The sequence below is a fragment of the Pinus tabuliformis genome, chromosome 8 (assembly GCF_031772625.1).
Source record: "Pinus tabuliformis cultivar Carrire ecotype Pingquan chromosome 8, CPIR1, whole genome shotgun sequence".
Lineage (NCBI taxonomy): Eukaryota > Viridiplantae > Streptophyta > Pinopsida > Pinales > Pinaceae > Pinus > Pinus tabuliformis.
Genome location: NC_142294.1, coordinates 649,701,061 through 649,727,379, shown reverse-complemented (window position 1 = coordinate 649,727,379; position 26,319 = coordinate 649,701,061). Strand labels below are relative to the sequence as shown.

The 26,319-nt window shown below is 41.6% G+C and overlaps 1 protein-coding gene across 1 annotated transcript; it reads left to right on the top strand.

The window, feature by feature from the left end:
* Positions 1-10,196: 10,196 nt before the first annotated feature.
* Positions 10,197-19,786, top strand: LOC149237206 (cysteine-rich receptor-like protein kinase 42). The gene is made up of 8 exons (XM_089366779.1): positions 10,197-11,342; positions 11,456-11,596; positions 11,697-11,836; positions 11,944-12,154; positions 12,252-12,486; positions 12,636-12,780; positions 12,879-12,927; positions 19,316-19,786. The coding sequence occupies exons 1-8, from the start codon at positions 10,475-10,477 to the stop codon at positions 19,633-19,635; spliced, it is 2,109 nt and encodes a 702-aa protein (XP_089222905.1). The 5' UTR covers positions 10,197-10,474; the 3' UTR covers positions 19,636-19,786.
* Positions 19,787-26,319: the final 6,533 nt, after the last annotated feature.

Genomic DNA, 26,319 nt, shown 5'->3' with positions numbered 1-26,319 from the left:
AACTATAATCTTGGCAGCTAACAATTTTTTAATTTCTTTTTCAATCAGAGGAAGAAGCACAGGATTTATTGGTCTTAGCTTCTATTTGAAAGGTATGGTGTCTTTCTCCAGAGGGATTTTATGCTGAATAATATTTTTGTCATAGGTTTTCAGGTCACTATACTCCCAAGAAAACACATCAGCAAATTGCTTCATTAAATTGCAGTATTCAGCACTTTGGTCAGCAGACAGATGAGAAGAAAGATTTATGTATCTAGGCTGACCTGGACTCCCTATATCATGCTTACAGACTGCAGATTGGTCTTCTTTTTGGGCAGCCTTGTAAGGCACATCATTCTGGTCAAACAGTCTTTCTAGAGGAATTAAACCCTTAGGAATATGATTGCTGGGAAGCTGGACAATGCTATCTTTGCCAATTTTATTTCTAAGCTGGGATTTGGGGCTTTCTTCCAAGGCTTCATTTTCTTGGTCAATTTGCATTTCGGAAAACTCATCAATGACTTGAAAAAACCTATTTATTTCATCATCATCATCAAAAACTTTCCAATGTTGGACATTATCAGGCAAGGATGGTCTATATTTCATTTGGACTTCATAAACTAGTCTGGGAGGCATGGGAGGAATAAATAGACTAGCAGACACAGCAAGGGAATCAACAAGCTGATTTTTGGCTCTAGGGATATATGAAATACAGAAATTATCAAAGGAATCTTTGAGTCTCCATACCTCATCTCTGTATGCTTTCAGCCTTGGGTGCTTTGCTTGAAATGTTTTATTTACTTGCTGAATGATCAAATCAGCATCTCCAAACACCTTTATGTTCTTGATTCCTCTGTCTTTTGCTGCATTAAGGCCCAATAGCAAAGCCTCATACTCTGCTATATTGTTTTTGACTTTAAAGGCCAACTTAAAAGACAGTTGTGTGCTTTTTTGTTCTAGAGATACTAGCACCACTCTTGCTCCTGCAATCTCCCTCAAACATGCTCCATCAAAGAACATCTCCCAAACTTGACTTCCTTGCTCTTTCTCGGCCTGAACTGTTGGTTTCCTGATCTACATTGAGGCCTTCTGAGACTCTTCTATTTGGAGGATACATGCTCCAAAATCAGTGTCCACAACATATATAGGATGATTAGTAAGATTCTTCTCATCATTGATTATGTATGCCAGTTGTGCTTCTCTGTATAATCTCCTGCTTTCTCCTCCAAAGACTGGGACAGTGGCATAAGATAGATCATTCTGTAATGTCCCACCTAGTCTCTTAATCCATCCTCTAGACAGCAGCATGCCAAACTTAGGAGGGACATCCGCTACCACAATATCCATCATCATACTCTTCATGGGCAGCTGAGTTAGGGTAATGGCCAGGTCTTTGATTAGTCCTAGGCATTTCACTTTCCTTGAATCAAAAGAAAATAAATCATGATACAGATCTAGTGATATCAAGGCCTAACTCTTTCATGACAACTTTAGGTATCAGATTGTGGCTGGCCCCTGTGTCTAGCAGGCAATTGTGTAGGATTTTTTCATGAATGGTTAAGGAGACATAAAATGATGGAGAATTATTATCAGCAGGTTCAATCATGGGGCGAAGCACAACAACAGGCTTATCATCTTGCAAATTAACAGAGTCAGTGGAGGTTTGTGTGGTTTCCAGCTCAAGAGCCTCAAGGATATGCTTTCTAAATATTTCACTCTTTACCAACTCTACTAGAAGCACAGATATTTTCAACTTCTGAACTTCTGACTCAAAGATGAAAGAGGAAGGTAACTTATCAGAACCTCTTACCTCTTGAACTAGAGCTTTAAGGATGACTGGATCAGCTGTTGGTCTTCTCTATCTGACATTCTGTGACTCTGTTTGAACAACAGCTTTTTGGGTAGGATTCTCTTTGACATTTTTGCGTTTGACCTCATATTGTATCTTTGTTGTTCACCAGTCTGCAGAACAGCCTCTCTGTCCCACCTTTGACCGTCTTGTTCCTGCAGCAAAGCTTCTTCGTATGCAGCCAATGTCAAAAAGGCAGGGTTGCCTTTATCTTCCATGTAGTGAATTTCATCCTCATCTTCAAACTGTTCCTCCTCCATGACTACATTCCGGAAGGGAGCTTTAACTTTGTGTTCATCTTTTGGTTCTTCACTCCTCTGAACTATTTGTAACTGTTCATTTGCTCTTCTGAATGGATTTGAATTTCTTGGAGCAAATGTGTTCTGCTGCCTTGTCTTTCCTGAATTCTGCTCAACCTTCAGCTTAGATATTTCAACAGCCAATGACTCTATCATCTTAGTTATCTTATCTAATTTAGGCTCTGAAGATGATGTAGAGGAAGTAGAAGCCTGACCTCTCTGCCTCCTTCTATCAGCTTGACTTTTGAGTTTTTTTGCAGCCATGATATTAGACTCTACTTCTAAAGCTGCATCGTGCATATCAGCTAGACTGGCACATCTTCTTTCTCTCAACAATAGGCAGAAATCAGAGTCAAAAGCATTGGCATAAGTGAGTTCGGCAGAGGTGGGGGTTGGCTTTACCTCAGCTGGTATCTTACTATACATACGATTGAATCTTTTATTAAAATCAGGCAATGATTCCCCATTTTCCCTCTTCATGTTACCAAACTCAGTATGGTAATATAGCAAGTCTTTTTTATCTCCTCATTGCTTCAAAAATGCATCATCTAAAGCTTCAATATTAGCAATAGATCTAGGGGCTAGTTCTCTGAACCACTTTCTGGCCTCTCCATCAAGGCTCTGGACAAAAACTCTCACCCACACATCATTTTCACTTATATCTAAGTTATCAGCATAACTATAAAAAGCCTCTAGGTGTTCTTCTGTTGTTACTCCCTCTGTGCCAGTGAACTTAGGCATATATTTCTGATATTCTCCCACAGGCATAGGATTCAAAGGAACAAGCAAAACTAAAGGCCCATACCTAGCAGCTACAATTCTTTCTTTCTTTGTAGGTGCTTGCTGGCCTGCCATGACTGGGATATGTAGAAGAATACTGGCAGATTGAGTAGTATGGGAAAATGAAATGGATGACAGAGACAAAGGGATGTTATGGACTGTATGGGAAGCTATCTTTGGACTGAGATTTAAAGGGAAACTAACTGAACAAGGGGCTATTTTAATCTCTGAAGGAATTTCCTTATTAACAGTGTTGGGCTTTAAATCTTCAAACTGTATATCTTCAGCTATAACTTTATCTTTCAGAGATGCATGAGATTTCTTAGGCTTACCTGATCCTGATGCCCCTTTCTGTGATGTTTTCTTCGGTTTAACAATCCTCTCAGAGTCAGGCAGTGGAACAACTGGAGATTTCTGAGGATTTATTCGAGTGTGTCTCACGAACTGAGCCAGAACTTCAATGTGGAGTCGCCAAAGGATGGTCTTTCTCCAGTGGAGTCGCCAGATAGATGATTACAACCAGAAATGTGCCCAGACCTTGTCTATCATCAAAATATGGCACTGTGTCGTCTCCCAGGGAAGCTGAGCTTCAATCTCCTCTCCCCAGCAACGGCGCCAATTAATGTTATCACCCCAAGAAACTCTCCTAGGTTGTATCTCGGAGATGCTCAGGAACATTACAAACTCAACAAAAAATGTTGGAAAAAGGTGGATGAATGGAAGGAATGAGGCATATTCAAGCTAGATAACCACTTCTACTATGCTTAACCCCAGACATGGGTGAACACCCTCAGATTACAAGGCTTTAGCCCACCGATTACTCATAGTTTGAGGAATAAGTGAACATGGAGAATACTGACCACACCAGCAGATGCATAGGACCCTGTGATGGCTAGTTGCAACCAGTAAAGAGGTCTGTGAATCTATTTCCTAATGCACAGATAGGATGATAGCTCTCTGGCATTAAAATAATAGAAACCTGCATACACATTCAATGATACATACTAGATTCTAACACAAAGGTGGGATGACAACCCCTCTAATGCTAAACATCAAGAGCACATGAAAAATGCATAACAAGCACAGCCTGGAACAAAGAAGAAGTGGAAAGTGAGCAATTAATAGCAAAAGAAGCTTGTATTAGCTGAAAATGAAGACCAGAAGCTGCAGGTATCATAGTAGTTACAGTCTCCAGAAGTCAAACCTTACATCAAAACAATATCCATCAACCCTCATTCCATCTTCTTTTTGGGTATATATGGAGGTTGATTACAAAATATCTGCTATCCTATGCATGGAGGGGTCATAATGGACCACCAACCACATTTACAATCTAATATGAGTCTCTGCTGCAAACTGCGTGCTTTAATGAACAAAGTTGGCCTTTTTAGATATTCTGTTGTCCTTGATGAGCAGGTGGAGTGCGGTATGGAAAAATTTCCATAACTAGTAAATGCTCAAATCTGCTCGAGGCTGTCTCTTTTTCTCCTTGGCCATGCTTTCTTTTAAATGCGGTTGTTGATGGTTAACTGTGCAGAGTACTGGTGGAAGATCGCCTTTGTCCTTTGGCAGTGCAGATCATTCAAGAGTGGCACGGATAGTGTGGCGGAGGCACGACTAAAACAGGGGACAAAATTCAGCCGTTGGATTACATGAATCGACGACGGGGAATGGTTCACGGGCGATATCGAGAAAGAATGGATGCAGACAAGTGAGAGCCGTCAGATCAGGGCATGACGGATCCAACGGTTATCGCACGAGAAAGGTGTGCGGACGTTAACAGGCGGGGCACAGTACGATGGGCGGAAAGCGGTTTCCCCGCACCCCTCACGGGAGGCAGGTGGTATCCGTATGCGGGGGCGCAAGCACATTCAACGAGCGACGCGTGGTGGATGTGACAAGGTATAAACCACTTTTCCCGCAGGTTATTGCGTGCGCGACTTGCGGGAGCGAGAGCAGCGTATATCATTGGATCGCGAGGCGGAGGATCGGACGGCCAAGGTTTAAAGCACGTGTTTTGATTGATGTGACAAGGGAGGGCCTCAGCGGTAGCGCCCTTTTTATATGCGCGCGGTTATAAAGGTTAAACTTCAGCGCTGAGGGGCTTGGCCGAAAAGGGGTTTACAGAGTTTTGGAGGCAAAACAGAGAAAAACAGGGGTGGCGGGAGTTATAAGGGTATAAAGCAAATGAAGGGGGAAGGATAAAATGAACAGCTGCGAGCTCCCTTTTTACAAAAAACACATGGCCACGGTGTCTTTGACCCAACAAATACCGAATTATATAGCAGAGCTAATAATTGTATGCGAGGCACTCTAAGAGGAAGTGATTTTCATCCTCGATGTTCATATTCTCATAGATATGGCAAATCCTTTCCATCCTTGGTGTTTTACTAACGGCCCAACGACCCGTTTCACTATGGAGCTCATGAGAGTTTGTTCTAATCTTGGCTATATTAATTTTCTTCTTTGAGCTAGTTAAAACATAGAGATACTTTTGATCTTCTAGGGTGGGGTTGATGACCTCCTTATAATATCTTAATTTTCTTTTAGCTGCTAAATCTTTCTCACACCACATTTTTTCTTTGAACTTAGAAGTAACAATATTTTTAATGTTATTAATGTTTTGCAATGCAACATTCTCATCGATCTCCCAATGGTTTAACCAGGCCCTGGTGTCTTTATACCAGCCTCGTTTGAGCCTTAGGTGGTTTTGGCTGGAATTTATAGCTAGCTTAGGAAGTCTATGGTCTCCTATGTTATTGAGTTTGTGCTTGTACAACAGAAGCCTAGTCATATCTAGGCTCTCGATAGGGGAAAGACCCACCTCTATAAGGAGAACGGGATAGGGTGTATTGATTTTTATTTTGAGGTTATATGTTATAAACCGCTTCTGGATTTGCTCAATCTTTCTCCACGATTCTCTAGAGATGCTGCAACCCCAAACCCCACATCCATATAAGATAACAGGAGTGACTAAAGTTTCAAAGAGGAACTTCTTTCTATCCCACATTACAAGTTTGTCATTTTACAATTATTTTCAAGACCAAAATAAGCTTTCCGCCCCCCATTAATCCTTTTCTCAATGCTATAGTTCCAGTTTAGCTTGTGATGAATATCAATTCCTAGGTACTTGTAAGAAGACACTTCCTCCAAGTTACTATTGTCATACATAAAATTAGCGTAAGTGTCCTTCTTGGATTTGATAATAATAACTTTTGTTTTGTCAGTGTTAACAGTCATACCCATGGTAGCGTAGAAATCCTTAAGAAGTCTAAGTTTCTTATCAAGATCATATGGGCACCTTGCGAGAAGAACAATATCGTCAGCATAGAGAAGAAGGATGATGACTATCCTAGCTAAGATCGTGTCAGCACAACCTACTTCCTTTAAAAAACCTTCTAGCTTATTGATGTAAATGCCAAATACGGTAGGGGAGAGGCGGCAACCTTGTTTAACTCCGATATTACACTTAATATCTTTCGACCACCCCTCATTGCTCTTTAACTTGGCAATTACATTCTCGTATAACCTTATAATGGCAGCTCTCAACTCGAAAGGAACCTTTAGCTCTTCTAATCTATTCCATAGGTTGTTTCTAGGAACCGTATCAAAAGCCATTCGAAAGTCCACAAAGCAACAAAAGAGATTGGATTTATCATTGCAGCATTCCTCCACAATGATCCTAAGCGTAATGAGGTGGTCCATTGTTGACTGTTTCCTTCTAAAACCCGCTTGGCCTTTAGCTCGCTTACCTTCACTTTCAAGCCATAAGCTCAACTTTTTTTCCAAAATAATACCATATAACTTGGCTAAGAGAGGGTCGATCATAATTGTCCGATAATTAGAGGGGTTATTTGTATCCCCACTTTTAGAAATAGGGATAACGAGGCTCTGAGTCCATGGTTTAGGGAACCCTTGCTTGACCGCTTGATTGAAAAACTTGTGGATGTGGGGGATGAGGACAGGACCTCCAATTTTGAAGATTTTCACGTGGTAACCTTGAATGTCCTTAGATTTTCCATTTTCGAGGCGTTTAACCCCAAAATCAATGTCTTCTAATGAGAAAACTTCTTTCATTGTGAGCAGGGTTTCAAAGTTATCCATGACATTTGGATATTCATAAAGTTTTTTAAGATAGGAATTTTAGTTGTGTAAAACAATTTTATTATTATCATTAGTTTTCCTAGATATAATCTTCCTCCAGAATTTCTTAGGAGCTACCTTAGAGAGGTGTAAGATATTCTCTTGTCTTTTACGAATATACTACCTTTTTTTCCTATTAGTTAGGGCTTTGTATATTTTTATGTTGCCAATTTTAAGAGATTCATCAACAGCTTCTTTAATTTCTCTCCTTGCACTTTTACAATCTTTGTCATACCATGGGTTGGTTTTGCTATTTCTTTTATTACTTTAAACTTCAATTGAGAACTTGTTAATAGAATATGAGAGGGTTGTAGTAAAATTATGATAGAGGTCTTCTATGTTGTCTATAGTAGATAAAGGAAGCAAATTAGTTTTAATTCATTTAGAAAGAGATCATTTTTATTTCTATCAAAGATTAAGTTCTTTTGGCTATAAGGATTATCTTCTATGGGATCTCTATGCATGACAAAATTGAGAGCTATAAGTAAAGGCCTATGATCAGAGTCAGGCTCGTGGTCATTTAAGATGTCAAAATTTATTATTCCGTTGTATAAAGGGAGATCAGAAATAACATAGTCTACCACGCTGCTACCAAGCCCATGGATGCATGTCATCTGGCTAGAATTGGGCCACTTCTTTAGGCCGTTGCAAATTATGAGATCCTGAGCACTATAGAGCTTGACTAGCTCCGACCAAAATAAATTCTCCCCAAAGTCTTCAAAACTCCTTTTATACCAGCTAGCCAGAGTATGGTCTTCGTCTAACCAAAGAGGATTAGGGTTGGACTGATTGCCTAGAAGAATAGCTTGGTTGCTTGAAGTTCGAGCATTAAAGTCACCCATTAAAAGGACATTACCTTCATTCCTTAGGCTAGAAATATCATTCTCTAAACCATTGTAAGGACTATTTTTATCTAGATTCTTTTTCTTATAGAAGTTAGAATTGATGGGGGGAAAGTAACGGATTGCTATGTAGGTCTTTTTATCATTAATGTGAGTAATCTCTATCCAACTATATTGGTTGTAAGGGTCATTTTTATAAATCCTAGCATGGGGAGAGATGTTCTTCTTAATGTAACAAGCTATACCCCCAATGCCTCTACGGGAGGATTGCTTGTTCCAGGTAGACCATAGTGCAAAGCCATCTATGTTAGAGATCTTAGATTCTTCATGCTCCCAAGTTTCAACAAGCAATATAATATCAACATCATTAGAGATTCAACTTAGCTTGGGGCCTTTGTTCCATGGAAAGCCCCGACAGTTCCAAGAAAGAATTCAGAGCATGTTGAATTGCTATTTATTACTATCTTTTTGGTTTCTATCTCGAATAATGGCTTTTCTATTTTTGATTATTGCCCATTTTCCTTCCTTCCTAGCTTCTTTTACTTTTTGAACCTCCTTCCTTAATTCTGCTTGATCTCCTCGAATGAGATCTTCATTTATAAATATTCCCGTTCTTTTTAGACTTGAGGTTTTACTAAGTATGTTATACTTATGGTCAGTAGAGCTCACCTTTATTCAGATGAACCTTCCTTTATTCTCAGTTAGTTTCTCTAACCTTGTTGCTTATGTGAGACACATTGTTTCAATTTGTAATCTATCATGTAATTATGTTTGTGCTATGGCTAAAGTATCCTCGTCTACATCCTTTTTCAAACCGAAGGTTATAAGGTTCAAGGCCCTTTTGTTACGTCTATCAATTTTCTCATTTCATCTTTAATTGGTTTGATATCTAATTTACCTACCACACTATTAGGGTGAGGCTGCTATTAACTTTTTCTTCTGGTTCTTTAATCTTGTCATTCATTTTAAGACTCTCTAAAGTATCAACATCTCTTTTCTCGGATGTTTGATTCGTATCTTGGTTTTGTTTTTCTATAACCTGCAACCTAGTCTCTATAGCCATTCTAAAATTATTTTTATTTTCACCACAAATTTATCAAACATAATAAAGAATTAAATTCTTAATATATAATAATTTTTTTAATTTTACATTTAATAAAAAAATATATATATAAAAAATTTGATAAATCTATGATTAAAAAAAAAAAACTAATAGAATGAATCTATATTAATTCATGCTTATATTAATTTAACATAAATTAAAGTAACTCCAAAAAAATAATTCAATATTGGAATGGAAAAATAATTAAATGTAAAATCATTTAGAAAAATGCATTATCTATTCAATTTTTAATACAAAATAATAATAATAATAATAATATATTTAAAAATAAAATTAGAATAATAAAAAATTATACATTCATTAATTATATGTATATAATTATTTTAGATTTATTTTTATTTTGACCACCAATATATCAAACATAATAAAAAAATTAAATTTTTAATATATAATTTTTTGTTTTAGTTTACATTTAATTAAAAAATTTATATGTTAAAAATTTGATTTTCTCAAAAGCTTAATAAATCCATAATTAAAATAAAATAAATCTATATTAATTGGAGTTGTGTTTAGTGTTACTATTTGGAAGTTTTTTCAGTGGATTTTTCTGCTGTAATATCAGAAATTCATTGAAATCACAAGATTGATGGGTAAACCCTGCACAATAGAAGCCTCCTAGGGGTTTTTCATGGTGTTGAATCCATATATATAGTTAAAAAAAAACTAGTTTAAATAACACAAATCAAGATTTCACCTCAATTTTTTCCACAAATTCCGACAAAAGAAACTCCAAAAAATCATCCTATAAACAAGTCCCTATTAATTTATACTTTTATTAATTTAACATTAAAGTAACTCGGAAAAAATTATCCTATGCATATATAGCGCAACTAATAAATCAATGAAAGGGGAATACAGTTCCTGCAACTATTAAATCAATAAAATCGAAATTTACAATGTCGAAAACTTGATTGTCACGTGCACGAAGGAGACCACCATGTCAAGAGTCGGTAGCGGGTCACCGTGATCGGTCTCGGTTTAATGGAGACAGAAGCGTACGCAGCAGGAAAGATGTCCTCTTCCAAGCAGGTTGATTGTGAATTTATGAATTTTTCCGTGTTTATGTCTTCTTCCAAGCAAGTTAGGTGTGAATTTATTATCATTTGTACTATTTATAAGGCCCATAAAAATGGATTTATGGTTGATATATTTCGAGTTAAAATTTCATATAAAATAATGACATATATTTATATCAATCACTCTAAGTTTCAATATCGTACTCATTGGCATATTCTGCAGGTCGAAAAACCCCTTCCGGACGCGAGTGTCCAGAGTCGACGAGGCTTTAGGAGAATGAATATACACTTCGAATTTTACAAGGGCATTTGATTCTTTGGCGTATTCTGCAGGTCGAAAAACCCCTTTCGGACGCCCGTGTCCAGAGTCGACTAGGCTTTAGGAAAATGAATGTACGCTTTGATTTTTACAGCGGGATTTGATTATAGAAGCACCTCCTTCTATGCGATTACGTCTGCTCAGACCGGGGCGGGACACGCAGAACGTGGGTATGGCGATGGCGATGAAACATGATTTAATGGGAAGCGTTTTAATTATCCTCTCTCTATGTACACGTATACGCTTCGCAGCAGCTGACCCAGAGACTTCTATCGTTTGGAGCAATTGTGGGGAGAGCGGCAATTCTACATATCGAAACGGTAGCACGTTTCAGCTTAATCTAAACAAGGTTTTGGATTCACTGGTGAAAAATGTTTATGCCACCGGATTCAATACATCTAGAGTTGAAAGTCAAAGCAACAATAGTACTGTTTATGGGCTTGTGCAGTGCAGGGGAGATTTAGATTCCTCGGATTGCGAGAAGTGCGCATCCACGGCCAAAGCGGACCATGTTCAAGTTTGCCAAAACACTTCTGGATTCATTCAACTAGACGGCTGCTTCTTGCGTTACGACGATCATAACTTCTACAATGACATTGAGAGTAGGAACCTCGCTCAGCCAATAAGTGTTCTATGCAACACTGGGAACAGCACTCAGCCAAAGCAGTTCACAAATACCGTGACAGCCCTGCTCTCGAACAGTACCGCTGAAGCCCAACAGAACGCCAAACTGTTCTCCGTAGATTCAGTCGCTGGCTCTTCTAATGCATCGCAGATTATTTATAGCTTAGCACAGTGTTGGAGAGATTTGTCCCGGACAAGCTGCGGGTTGTGCCTGACTGATGCCGTACAAAATATATTCAAGTGCCAACCTGGAGCTCTGGGCGCACAATTCGGATCTCAGAACTGCTACTTGCGTTACGAGGTTTATGAATTTTATAATGCTCCTGTTGTATCGCTGCCCCCAGCGGAAAGTCCTCCCGCATCCTCCGGTAATTTTTTTCTCGAGGAATACACGGGTGTTGTGGCTGTGGGGCTTCGTTTATTTCTATTTAACTAAAACATAGCTTACTGGTTACTGACAGCTTTTTCTGTAAATTCGCAGAAGGAAAGACACCTAGCGTCTTGGGTATAAGTCTGGGGGTAGTATTAGCCGCTGCGTTTGTATTAATTGCAGTCATAGGCCTTTGGAAGTGGAATATTTGCTCTCTTCTGAAACCTCCGGAAGAGATTTATCGAATCGGAGGTACTGAACTTGCAGCTAACTTACTCATTTTTAAGGACATAAGATGCTTCTGATTACGTTGTGTGCAAGATAAATAGACACCTTGTAATTGTTTTCGCAGGTGGGGAAGAAAATTCTATCTTAGGGCCGAGCATAACGAATCCAGAGCTGATTTTCAAGTACGAAATTCTGAGAGAGGCTACCTCCAATTTCAAACTAGAGAACAAACTTGGAGATGGAGGTTTTGGATCCGTCTATAAGGTGAGAGCTTAATATCTCACAATTAAATAAATTAGATATTCGCAAATAGCAACACCTACTAAAATTCAAGGAAAAAAAAGAAGATTTTGAAGTTTGTCTATCTGCAGGGGGTTCTCCCTGATGGCAGAGTGGTTGCAGTTAAACGGCTCTATATGGGTACAAGGCATGCAGATGCTGAATTTCTGAATGAAGCGAATCTGATCAGTCGTGTTCAACACAGAAATCTAGTCAAATTGCTTGGTTGCTCAGTTGAAGGCTCAGAAAGGATACTAGTTTACGAATACCTCCCGAACAGTAGTCTTGACAAGTTTCTATTCGGTTTTTACTCCTTCTTAATCCCTTGATGGTTCTTGGATTCGTTTGCTTTTATATGTAGCTTCCAAGTAATAAATTTACTGTCTGTGATCCATTGCAGATGAGACGAAACGTCATCTACTTGACTGGAAAGAGAGGTATGAAATCATTGTTGGAACTGCACGTGGTCTGGCCTATCTCCATGAGGAATCACATATTCGGATCATTCACAGAGATATTAAAGCCGGCAATATTCTGTTAGATGATAAACACAAACCCAAAATAGCGGACTTTGGGTTAGCCAGATTCTTAGCAGAAGATCAGAGCCACGTCAGCACACGGGTTGCAGGAACTTTGTAAGATTTTTTTCCTAGACTTCCCAACTAATTGTTTCAATAAGTTACAGACGTACATGAATAAATTAGAACTCATATATCTGAATATGGATAATGTTGTTTTGAAGTGGCTATGTTATGGAGATTTGATTGGGTATGAAACTGTGCAGAGGTTACATGGCCCCTGAGTACGCCTTACGGGGACAGTTGACAGAGAAAGCAGATGTATTCAGTTTTGGAGTGCTCCTACTTGAGATTATCAGCGGAAGAAAGAATCAGACTTCGGATGAAGACATGGAGTTTCTCATCGAAGGAGTATGGTTTATTTCGATGTCATATTTCGAATCTAATTTTTCTCAATTCTTTATAGTGTTACATCCATTGCTAACAAAAGTTTTTATTTGGCGAAGCAGACATGGAGACTATATACTACAGATAGAGCTTTAGAAATTATGGATCCTGTTGGAATTTTTTTTGCTGGGGAAATACCAAAACCAATTTTCAAACACACACACAGAGACAATGCTCTGTTTTACTTTACTCCAGGATCTTTTTGTGCACAGGAAGACTCAAAAAAAATTCACTGAGAGACAGAGTATTTCACCACCATAAAAACATTCTATTCATTAAAACCTGATACAAAGATTTACCACTGTAAAACCCTTTTTATATTCACTGCTGTGAAAAAAAAAACTTACTGCTGTAATAAAAGTTTACATAACTTTACTGCTGTGAAAAACAAAATTGCACAGACTTACAAAATTCGCTCCACCATCTTCTTTATGTACTGCTGTGCAAAACCACACATGGTTTTTCGCTATGGCCAACACAAAAAAAATTACATCACCCAAAAAAAAACTCACACCCCTGTTCTTTTTTTTCTACACACTGCTGTGTGTTTCCCCTTTTTCAAAATACAATGAGCAAAACTGGAGCATATATGTTTTGCTCGCTATATAAAACATAATGCGTAAAAAACTCTATATTACCGTGGCCTTTCTTTTTTTTCTTTACATATGGTCAACGCTCGATTTAAAATATAACACATATAAAATTTATGCCCATACCTCCCGCATAAAAGAAACATTAAAACTTCACCTACGCATATGACAGTTCATTAATTAAAACATATGGTCAACCATGCTTTTAATTTACTCCACGCAAAATATGATTTGACCTTGGTTTGTATGTAGCTTCAATCGATCAACGGCGGAGAACACGCAACTAGATCGGACGATGGAGAGGATATCGGAAGGCAGATTTTCACCGAGCTTTAACTTCCGATGGGTTTCGTTTGCTGATGTCATGCGGGTGACACGCGTCGCCTCCAAATCGCATCGGAGCTCAACAATACGGAAACCACTTTTCATGGATGGCGGTGCGATATGATCCTGGCCGGTTTTATGGTTTTGTTCGGTGGTTTTGGAGTAGTACGTGCGCGTTGAAATTACATTTTCAACACTCCCCTTTAATTTCAACTGCTGGGCATTCGGTCATACCCAAACACTTCCTCAAAAATTCAAAGCTTTTCTGATCCAATGGCTTTGTCAAGATGTCTGCTACCTGTTCTTGAGTCCTGCAATGTTCCAAGACAATTTCTCCATTGTTCACCAATTCTCTGATGTAGTGAAACCTTGTATCAATGTGTTTCGTTCTCTTATGAAACACTGAATTCTTTGACAATGCAATAACTGAGCTATTGTCACAAAATATCACTGTCGCTTTTGCCTACTCTTGGCCTAAGCTTCTCAACATTCTTTTCATCCACACTGCCTGACAAGCTGCTGCTGTAGCTGCCACATATTCAGCCTCTGCTGTAGACAATGCTACAATGGACTGCTTCTTAGAAGCCCATGAGATGGCTCCTGAACCCATATTAAAAACATAACCAGAAGTGCTCTTCCGATCATCTACACTTCCAGCCCAATCGCTATCAGTGTAACCAATTAAATCTGAATGTTCTGAGGCATGATATAGAATTCCAAACATTTTAGTGCCTTTGACATACCTCAAAATTCTCTTTGCTGCCTGCCAATGTGCCTCCTTTGGCCTCTCCATAAACCTGGAAATCAAACTAACAGCATACATTAAATCAGGCCTAGTTGTTGTTAAATACATAAGGCTGCCCACAATGCTTTTATACAAGCTAGGATCAAAATCCTTGCTGTTGTCCTCTCTGCTGAGCTTTAATCCCATTACTGTGGGAGTGATTGCTGCCTTGCATTCTTCCATCTTAAATCTGCTCAAAATTTGATTTACATATCTTGCTTGAGATATAAAAATCCCTTTTTCATTTTGATCTACTTCTATGCCTAAGAAGTATCTCAACAAACCCATGTCAGTCATTTCAAATTCATCCTTCATGACTGATTTAAAATTTTCAATGAGCTGATCATCATTACCTGTGAAAATCACATCATCAACATACAAGACAACAATTAAAATTTTACCATCTTTTTCTTTGATGTAGACTGTGGGCTCTCCTTCACATTTGTCAAATTCATTATCCAATAGATATGAATCTATCCTGCTGTACCATGCTCTTGGCGCTTGCTTCAGCCCATAAAGAGCTTTCTTCAATTTGCACACTTTGTGCTCTTCACCTTTCTTCTCATATCCGAGAGGCTGTTCCACATAGACCTCTTCCATTAACACTCCATTTAGGAATGCTGACTTCACGTCCATTTGGTAGACTTTCCATTTGTTTTGTGCTGCTATGGACAGCACTGCTCTCACGGTTTCCATTCTTGCAACCGGTGCGAAAGTCTCCTCATAATCTCTCCCATACTGCTGCTTGTACCCTTTGACAACCAGCCTTGCCTTGTGCCTTTCAATCTTGCCTTCAGCATTGCTCTTGGTCTTGTAGACCCATTTCACACCAATGACTTATTTGCCTTTTGGTAACTCTACCAAATCCCATGTTTTGTTTCTCTCTATGGCATTCATCTCCTCATCCATAGCTTCTATCCATTTCCTATCTTTAATTGCATCTTCGAAATGAATAGGATCATCAACATGACAGTACAAGGCAAATAAGGAATTCATTCCTTCATTATAAATGTCACTTAGATTTCTAAACTTCTTACCTCGTTCACTTGGTGTGCAAGTGCTTGAAGATGCACTTGAATTTCCTCCTTGTGGTGTGCTTGGAGAAGCACTTTCATTTGTCCTCAATGGTGTCCCTTGCTGTCCTTGTGTTGGCACTGCTGTTTGGGGATGCATTTCAGCCACCTCCTCTTCATCTTCATCATGAGACAAACAGTTCTTGACATTAACTGTCTTCTCTATGCTTCCATCCCAAGCTTCCTCTTCAATGAATTGAACATCTCTGCTGACAAAAAACTTCTTGGTAGATGGGATATACAGCCTGTAGGCTTTGGATTCCTCACTGTATCCAATGAATAGACATTTCTCCCCTTTGCTGTCCAACTTCCTCCTTAGCTGATCCGGAATGTGTGCATAGGCCACACACCCAAAAACTCTCATGTGGGTGACTCCTTACTTTCTCCCACTCCATGCTTCTTCTGGCACTTTGTTCATGACTGCTTTTGTAGGACACCTGTTCAATATATAAACAACACAATGTACAGCTTCAGCCCAATACTCATTTGGCAAATGCTTTGCCTTCAGCATGCTCCTCGCCATATCCATGATGGTCCTGTTCTTCCTCTCAGCAACTCCATTTTGCTGCGGAGTGTACCTTGCTGTAAATTGTTTGTGAATTCCATTTTCTCTACAAAATCTTAGGAATTCCTTGGAGATATACTCACCTCCTCTATCAGTTCTCAAAACTTTAATGTGCAGCCCGCTTTGGTTTTCAACAAGTGCTTTGAAATTTTGGAATTTCTCAAAGACTTCACTTTTGTTCTTGAGGAAATATATCCAAGTCTTTCTTGTACAGTCATCAATGAATGTTAGGAAATATAGGCTGCCTGCTAATGATGGAGCTTGCATTGGTCCACACAAATCTGAATGGATAATCTCTAAGGGTGCCTTTGCCCTTATGCTTTTCCCTGATGGAAAACTTTCTCTATGTTGTTTTCCCAATATGCAGCCTTCACAAAGGCTGTCCGGCTTCTCTATCAATGGCAATCCTTTCACCATTCCTTTCCTACTCAACAAATTCAGACCTCCAAAATTGAGATGTCCAAATCTCAAGTGCCACAACCAATTCTCATCCTTTGGCACGCTTTGGAAAGCCTCTTGGGTAACTGCTGCAATTTCTCCTTTGTTTTTCAAATCTGCCCGGATCCTGAGAGGGAACATCCTGTTCCTTGTCATCTTCACTTCAGCAATGCATCTTTTGCTGGGTGGTATGTCCATGATGGTGCACACATCATTTACAAAATAAACATTGTAACCCTTTTGGATAAGCTGTCCAACACTCAATAGGTTACATCTCATTCCGGGGACATAGTAGACATCTGCTATGGTTTTCCTTTCTCCTTGCTTTGTAAATATTTTTACCTCCCCTTTTCCCATAACAGAGACTTTGCTATCAGTTCCTAGTGTGACCTCTGATTTCATATTCTGATCTAAAGCAGAAAAGAAGGCTATATTCCCTGTCATATGGTTGCTGCAACCTGAGTCTAAAAACCAAATTTCCTCACTGTTTGTTTCAGCCATGTTACAGGCTAACAACACATTACTTTGACTGTTGTTTTCTCTTGTAACATTTGCATTTTGTCTGCTGTTCATATCATGTTGTTTCTTTCTACAATCACTAGCATAATGTCCATACTTTTTGCAATAATAGCATTGAACATTAGATTTATCATACCTTTGTCCTTGAGCATGATATTGTCCTCCTTGTTGGCTGCTGCCTTGGCCTTGGTTCTGATTTGGATTGCTGCCTCTTCCTTGTGCATTTGCTGGGCTGTTCCTTCCACCTCTGTTCTGGCTTCTGCCTCTTCCTCTCTTATTTCCTCTGCCTTGACCTCTTCCTCTTCCAAAGGACATTTGGGTCTTGAAGGCTTGCTCTAGAGATGAGTTTTCATTCCTACTCAACCTCTGCTCATGTGTTATCAGTGATGCATGTAGCTCATCAACTGAAAATCTTGAGAGATCCTTTGTCTCTTCAATGGTGGTGACAATGGCATCAAACTTTGAGGGTAAGACCCTCAATATTTTCTCCACAATCCTTCTGTCTTCAATGGTTTCTCCATGAGTTCTCATTTGTGTGATTACACCAATCACATGAGTGAAGAATGAGTCAATGTTATCTGACTCCTTCATGTTCAGATTCTCAAAATCCTTCCTCAGCAATTGAAGTTTTGCTGTCTTCACTCTCTCCATGCCTTGATAGGCTGTCTTGAGGGTTTGCCATGCTTCATTGGCTGTCTTAGCTGCTGCTAACCTTGGAAACATACTCTGGTCTACTGCTAGATACAACAACACTCGGGCTTTTGAATCCTTCTTCCTATTGTTCTTAAGCAGATCCTTCTCTCCCTGAGTTAATGCATTGAACTCAGTTTCATCTGCTGGTTCTTCAAAGCCATCTTCAACTATTTCCCATAAGTCTTGGGAGGCAAGCAGGGCTGTCATAGTTATTGACCAATAATCATAGTTCTTCCCATTAAACTGTGGGAGCTGGGTGTTAAACAAACCCATACCAGTGCTTGTGCTGGCCATTCCTTGTATTCTGATCTATGCCACTAAATCCTTGACTGTGTGTTTAAACAGCTGACTGTTTCTTCAGCAACACAAAAAAAACTTTGTGAAATACCTGAGTATTCTCTTGACTGAGCCTTCACTTTGCTTGAGAAGTTTTACTGCTGCAACAGGTCCTTCTTTCAGCTTCTTTGTCACCTTCAAAGAGCCTAAGCCTGCTCTGATACCACTGTTGGATATTTTTAATGGAGGGGAAATACCAAAACAAATTTTCAAACACACACACAGAGACAATGCTCTGTTTTACTTTACTCCAGGATCTTTTTGTGCACAGGAAGACTCAAAAAAAATTCACTGAGAGACAGAGTATTTCACCACCATAAAAACATTCTATTCATTAAAACCTGATACAAAGATTTACCACTGTAAAACCCTTTTTATATTCACTGCTGTGAAAAAAAAAAACTTACTGCTGTAATAAAAGTTTACATAACTTTACTGCTGTGAAAAACAAAATTGCACAGACTTACAAAATTCGCTCCACCATCTTCTTTATGCACTGCTGTGCAAAACCACACATGGTTTTTCGCTATGGCCAACACAAAAAAAATTACATCACCCAAAAAAAAACTCACACCCCTGTTCTTTTTTTTCTACACACTGTTGTGTGTTTCCCCTTTTTCAAAATACAATGAGCAAAACTGGAGCATATATGTTTTTCTCGCTATATAAAACATAATGCGTAAAAAACTCTATATTACCGTGGCCTTTCTTTTTTTTCTTTACATATGGTCAACGCTCGATTTAAAATATAACACATATAAAATTTATGCCCATACCTCCCGCATAAAAGAAACATTAAAACTTCACCTACGCATATGACAGTTCATTAATTAAAATGTATGGTCAACCATGCTTTTAATTTACTCCACGCAAAATATGATTTGACCTTGGTTTGTATGCAGCTTCAATCGATCAACGACGGAGAACACGCAACCAGATCGGACGATGGAGAGGATATCGGAAGGCAGATTTTCACCGAGCTTTAACTTCCGATGGGTTTCGTTTGCTGATGTCATGCGGGTGACACGCGTCGCCTCCAAATCGCATCGGAGCTCAACAATACGGAAACCACTTTTCATGGATGGCGGTGCGATATGATCCTGGCCGGTTTTATGGTTTTGTTCGGTGGTTTTGGAGTAGTACGTGCGCGTTGAAATTACATTTTCAACAGATCCCACATTGGAGGGCAGTTATTCCTCAGAGGAAGGGATTAGAGTGATTAGAATCGGTCTTTTGTGCACGCAAGCAGCAGCTGCGTTGCGGCCTTCAATGTTCCGGGTGGTGGCGATGCTGACAAGTGAGACCGAACATCCTCCTTCGCCCACAAAGCCTGCTTTCATAGATCTGGATATCGCGGGCGGACCTCACAAAGCTAAACGTGGTAAAGTAATTGATCCGGACAAAACGTCGAGCAGTACAGCAACTACTTCTACGACACCTTCTGAAATTCACTCTGTAGCTGCCGATCCTTCATCAGGGACTCTGGAGCCGAGGTGAAAATCACGCAATGCCTCTTTCCATTATAGCTACCATGTCAGACAGCATTATCTTCTCAGTAATGGTTGAATCGTTTTTAAATCTGGGAATTCATTTTTATATTTGTGTACAGTTACCAAGTTTGAATTGTAATCACGCAATGCCTCTTGGCATTATCGCATACCTTATCAGACCTAATTATCTTCTCTGTAATGGTAGAATAGTATTTAGAACTGTTAGCTGAGCGGGAGCCGCGGAGCCTGGAGCCTGGAGCGACCAACGGGAGGAGGCCATGACAGACCCTTTCACCACTCCCTACGCAGCATCCTCCAACAGAATGCGGACAAGCCTATAGAGCTGCAGCCATAGCCATCAGTCTACAACTCCGCTCCTCCACCTACTAAGCTCATTCCGGGCCTTGCCTGTCATGGGGGTACGTGGTGCTCTTTCGTCATAAGTTACATGCAGGCCTCCCCCTATATAAGCCTTTGAACTCTGTAACAATCGGTTTCCTTCCTCCAGCCTCGAGGGCTGGAGGCCTCTGCTTTGACGGTCCGTTTCTTTCTGGGGTCTGTTCATGGCTTAATGCCCCTGGCTCTGCGCGGCTTCCTCTCAGGTCTGTCCCCTTTCTCTTTTTCCTTTATGCTGTTTTAAGTCACTTATTTTTCCTTTCTGACAGGGAAAATTTGAAGCTCTCTGCTAGGATATGTTTCTCTGCTACGATATGTTTCTATGCTACGATATCTGCAATCTTAGTATGGTTATATATCTCTTTTACAAGCTCTAATATGCTCTGCGATATGCACTAACTGTTTGCGTGCCCAAAGGGAATATATATTGCTCTTTTCTTTTACAGTCATATGTCAGTCTTGCTGTAATTCGTCTCAGCACATGGACTGCCTCCTTCAGGCATTATTTGTACAATTTCCATATTCGGCCTCTTGCTCCCTCTGCCGCCATGTTCACGGCCTCATAAGAATTGTCTCTCTCCTGCATCTATCTGTTGTCGTTCTTGCCGTTACGGATGTGGTTTTGTGCTATTTTTAGCAGAATCAGAGCCTCGTTTTACATCTATAGGCCATGTACAGATTTTCGTATTCGCTTTTGCAAATGGTGGTGTGAATTCCACTGTTGCTGCTGCTGCATTGACTGTAGCTCTTGAACCAGACATCGATTCTCCTCGCGGCTGTGGGGGTTTCCCGACCACCCTCCCGGAACTCTTTCCGCTTATCCTCCCGGATTTCCTTTCAAATTCTCTTTCCGTCGTCCTTCTGTATCTCCAAAGCCTTCTACATCTGGCTCCATTAATGTATTCTGCCACCTTTTTTCTCAAAATGACATAGCGACGGCCGGCTCCCGTCACCTTTCTCCAAAGGGCCCTCATTTAGATTATTCTATTCTTTTGGGCCAGTCCTTTTCTCGTCCTCCATTGTCAGTGAACCTTCCGTCCAGGCAACATCCTCCGCCGGTTTCTCTCCCTCTGTCCAACTCTTGTACGAGGGCCCCTTCTGCTGGCACCTTCCTAAGTACGGGGGATCCTCCTCCAGGGATTTTCTCCTGAGCTCCGTCTACTCATTCTCTCGGGATGGCCACTGACAGCGACTCACCGGCCACCAAGGAACTTTTTGCCGCGGCAATCCACGCTGAGTCAGTCCATAATCTAACCAGGGGGAATCCACGATGGCACTCAACGCTATCTGAGCTCCTGCCACCTGGGCTGAGGGACCCCCCCCACTCGGGGTCTATTAATCCAAACAGGAATTCACGGGATCGCCACAAGCATAAAGGCCCTGTCAAAACAGTCCCTCAGCCGGCTGTCTCCGTTTCTGGACCAACTCTGGTAGATCGGATAGAGAGCCTCCAAAAATTCGCCCTTGTGGGGAAATGGTACTTTCCGGAGCTCGACGAATCTCAGACAAGAAGCTGGGCGTCCAAATCTTGGGTCCCCTTAATTGGTTACACTCCTATCATCTCGAGGCTAATGAAGGATTGGTTTTCGTTTCATTTCCAAAAAGAAGAAGACCTGGAACTCATCCTGAATCGGCCATGGGTCTCTGGCCGAAGTTTTCTACCTCTCTCAAGGTGGTACCTTGGTTTTGATCCGCTAAAGAATACTCCCACCCACAGCATGATATGGGTCAAACTGCCGAATCTTCCTCTGCAGCTGTGGACGCCTGAGATACTTGCTACGATCGGAGGTGCCATAGGAAAATTCATTTATGTCGACCCATGGGTCCGCGGTGAAAAGGATAAGCGAATTGCATGGATACTTATAGAAAGACCATACAAAGGGGGCTATCCAGATCAAATAGAGATCACATGGGAAGGAACAAAGATCCTCCAAAGGTTAGATTATTGGGGCATTCCATTCCGTTGTTCTGCATGCCATCGCACAGGCCATTTAGTCAAAGACTGCCACTTCCGCAGACGTAGGCTCCGCCCCCTCTCTCGGGCCAACAAGAACATTGATGGATCCCCCTCTCTCTCCGAAAAAGAAGGCCCCATGGGGGATCATTTTTCTTTCAAATCGACAGAATATAGATGTTCTAAAGAGGCCTCACAGTCCAGGCCGGAATCGCCTTCATTCACAGGTTTTCGAAGCACTCCGGGATCGGGGGCTACTGAGGTGATCCCATCTTCTCCCAACATCACAAGGGAAGATTTTTTTAGCTCCCCTGTCAATGAACAGCTCGAAGAGGCACCCGTCTCTGCCCCTTCGCCCATGAATGTATCAGACTTCGTCGTCGGCTCTCATCCAATCACCATCTCCTCATCCCCTCCCTCTGCTTCCCAAAAAGGAAAAGGCTCACTCCACTCCCCCACCCCGTTCAACTCCCCATCAGATTCCCCGGTCAACAACCCTGACAGTGATATTGACCGCCTCCTTAGCTGCAACCCTCCTGTGTTGGAACCACTGACTATACATAAACCAATCTTCCCTTCTATCAGCCCCAACTCGGCCAAAAATATCACTGTTAGAAAAAAGACTCGTGGTGGGAGTCGCCACTATAAAGGTCGGGCAATCACCTCGGAATCAGATTTATCTAACCTCCCCCTCATTGACGTCCCAATCTTTGAATCGCCTCCCCCTCAGCCCCTTAGAGCAAGCACGGCTGGACAGCCGTCCATATGACCTTCCTTATCTCTTACAATATCAGGGGCCTTGGAGCCGGCCCCAAGTTCTTGGCTCTAAAGGGCTCTTTTCTCTCTGCTCGACCTTCCATTATCTTCATTCAAGAGACTATGCACCCTGGTTCGGTCTCCCTTGCCTTCTTCCGTAAAATGTTTCCTTCCTGGCATATTGTTGCTACCGATGCGGATGGCCTCTCGGGCGGTTTGGTTTCCATGTGGGATCCTTCATTGATAAAGGCAAAGGCATTCAAGTGCATTGCAGGCATCCTTCTCAATGTATCTATTCGTGGGCGGCCGAATTCAATCAAAATGCTGAACATATATGCCCCTTACAGGCACAGAGCCCCCTTTTGGGACTCTCTTTTCTCCTCCGGCATTATGGACATGCACTCATTGCTCGTCGCTGGCGATCTCAACCTCACCTTAGGCACAGAGGAATGTTGGGGCCACGGCATTCCTGTCGACAGATTGGCAGTTAGAATGAAGATGGAATTATTCAACCGGAACCTGGTCGACATCATCCCGGCTGTCATGGTCCCCACCTGGGACAATGGTAGATTGGAATCTGCCTATATAGCGAAAAGGTTAGACCGCTTCCTCCTCCATCACAGTATCATTCGTCAATGGGGGATGCCAAAGGCATCGACAGGCGGGGAGCTCACCTCCGATCACAGGCCCATCCTCCTAGAATGGGCTCAGGCGGACCGAAGACTTGGCTACTCTTTTAAATTCAACGCTATACACCTCCAAGACGAATCATTTAATGAATTTATCAAGAAAAGCTGGGACGAGATCATTAATTCGCAAGACGCCTTCCTCTTAACCTTTCGAGATAAGATCCAACTCTTAAGGGCCAAAACAAAGTCATGGCAGCATTCAAAAAAGACTACGGATGCACAGGACCTCATTCGCATCAACTCTGAAATAGAGCGAATCGTCTCCTCCATTCACCTCAGTGGCAGAACTCTTGAAAAGGCCTCCTCATTATGCTCCCTAGAGAGGAAAAAGCGGGCATTACTCCTTAAAGAAGAGGCCACCTGGCGGCTCAAAAGCCGGGCCATCTGGCTTAAACATGGTGACAGCAACTCCCGATTCTTCCACTCCTTCGCAAACGGTCGCCGGCTCAAAAATTCCATATGGAATATCCAAAATGACCAAGGACAGAGCCTCTCCGCCCACCACGACATTGCCGCCGAGGCTACTCGCTTCTTTAAGCATCAATACTCCAGACAAAACACCGACCTCAATGACTCTTTTTGGGCGGTTGAACATCTTCCAACCATGTTCAACGATGAGGCTAATGATGCTTTCTACAGGTCTGTTTCGGAGGAGGAGCTTTCAGCAACCATCAAGTCTTTCAGCAATGATAAGTGCCCCGGCCCTGATGGATGGCCGATGGAATTTTTTGCGCACTTCTTCGAGCTCTTTAAAAAAGACCTCCTCTGCATGGTCGATATGTCCCGCCTGTCCGGGAACATCAACAGTGCTCTATTAGCCACTTTTATCGCCTTAATCCCAAAGTCTGAAAATCCTTCCACTTTTGGCGATTATCGGCCGATTTCGTTGTGCAACTCTCTGTATAAGATCATCTCAAAAATAGTTGCTGACAGGCTGAAGAAGGTCCTCAACTCTTTTATATCCAAAGAGCAGCACGCTTTCCTCAAAGACAGGCTCATAATGGATGCGGTTGCCATGACCCAGGAGTGTATCCACTCTATCTGCTCCAAGAATATCAACGCTGCCGCTCTCAAAATTGACCTTAAAAAGGCCTTCGACTGCGTTGATTGGAGCTTTCTCAATATTCTCCTCTCTAAAATCGGATTGAGGCCTCCGGCTATCAAATGGATTATGTCATGTGTAGAATCCGTCCAGTTCTCGGTTATCATAAATGGGACTCCATCCACTTTCTTCCATGCTGAACGAGGACTCCGTCAGGGATGCCCCCTCTCCCCGCTCCTCTTTATCTTGGTTATGAATTGCCTCAGCTCTCACATCAACCATGCCGTGGGTGAAGATAGATACAAGCCGGTCCGCATATGCAGGGACATCTCCCTCTCCCACAACTTTTTTGTAGACGATATCCTCCTCTTCGCCATGCTCTGTAAGCAATCTTGGATCTTCCTCTTCTTGCTTTTCAAAAGATTCCAAGCTGCCACTGGTCTCTCCATCAACTGTGAAAAATCAGTTTTGTATCACAATAATTCGGATCCTGCTCTCGCCCAATGGATAGCTGACCGCTTTGGAATCAGCACTGCCCTCTTAAAAGACGGATTCACCTACCTAGGCTTTCGCCTCAAAGCACTGGGAACGCAATGTTTAGATTGGGCATGGCTGGTGGACCGCTTCCTCCACAAGATCTCCAAATGGGAAATGCGCCTCCTCACACTTGCAGGCAGATACATCCTCATTCGGTCTGTCCTCACACAACTGTCTGTTTATTGGTGCCACCTTTTTGTTCTTCCATCTTACATTATCAAGCAACTGACCTCCATTGCCGCTACTTTCTTATGGAGCGGTCGTTCGACACCAATAAAACTCCATCTGGTTAAGATGAGTTCCATCTCTCGGCCCAAAGAAAAAAGCGGATGGGGCCTCCTCGATATGCAACACTTCGGCAAAGCGCTCATATGCAAATCAATACACAGGGGTTTCTTTGGAAACGGACCGTGGAGTCTCTTGATGAAACAGAAGTACCTAAAAGGCCGGCCTCTGGCTTTCTGGTTCCACCGATCCTCTCTTGGCATTCGTTCTGGCTCCCCCATCTGGCTCTGTTTCAAAAAGGTTCTCCCCTTCTTCAGGAAACACCTCAAATGGACTCTTTCTACTGGCTCCTCTATCCTTATCGGCATTGACCCCACCCTCTACAACCTGGAATCTATGATCCCCCCTTCTCTTCTCCTTTTCTTCCATTCCAGGGGCTTATTCACGTGGAACTCCCTCATTGACTCCTGGTCATCCCTTAATCCCAATTGGAAAACTGACCTCCAACTTGCCATCCCTCCCCCTCTCCGCCTCCTATGGCTCTCTTTCACCTCCCATTTCTCTCACCAGGGGATAGTCCAACACGGCAATACAGACTCCCTTATCTGGTCCACCGACTCCAATATCCATCATGTCTCTGTCAGAAAAATTTACTCCTCCTCCATTGCTGACCTCCCCCCTCTCCCCTCCTTTTTTCCTGCTAAGCTCTGGAAGGCCCCTTGCCCTCTAAAAACCATCCTTTTCTCTTGGCTACTCTTCTTCGACAAAAACCTCTCCTGGGATGTTTTACAGAGGAAAGGCTGGCACGGGCCTGGTAGATGTGTTCTCTGCCTTCAGGAGAATGAATCCAACTTACATATGTTTCTTCAATGCCCTGCTGCTCAAGCAATCTGGTATGATCTCTCCACTCTTCTCAGTTTACCTCACTGTTCATTCTCCTCCGTTCAGGATGCCTTTTTATGGTGGGCGGACCAAAGCTCCGCCAGACAAGCTCTCTTCTGCCTCACTTGCTGGAATATTTGGACATGGCGCAACCGATGCATTTTTCAGGCCTCCTGCCTGCCGTTGCTCTCTATTCTGCCCCTTATCATG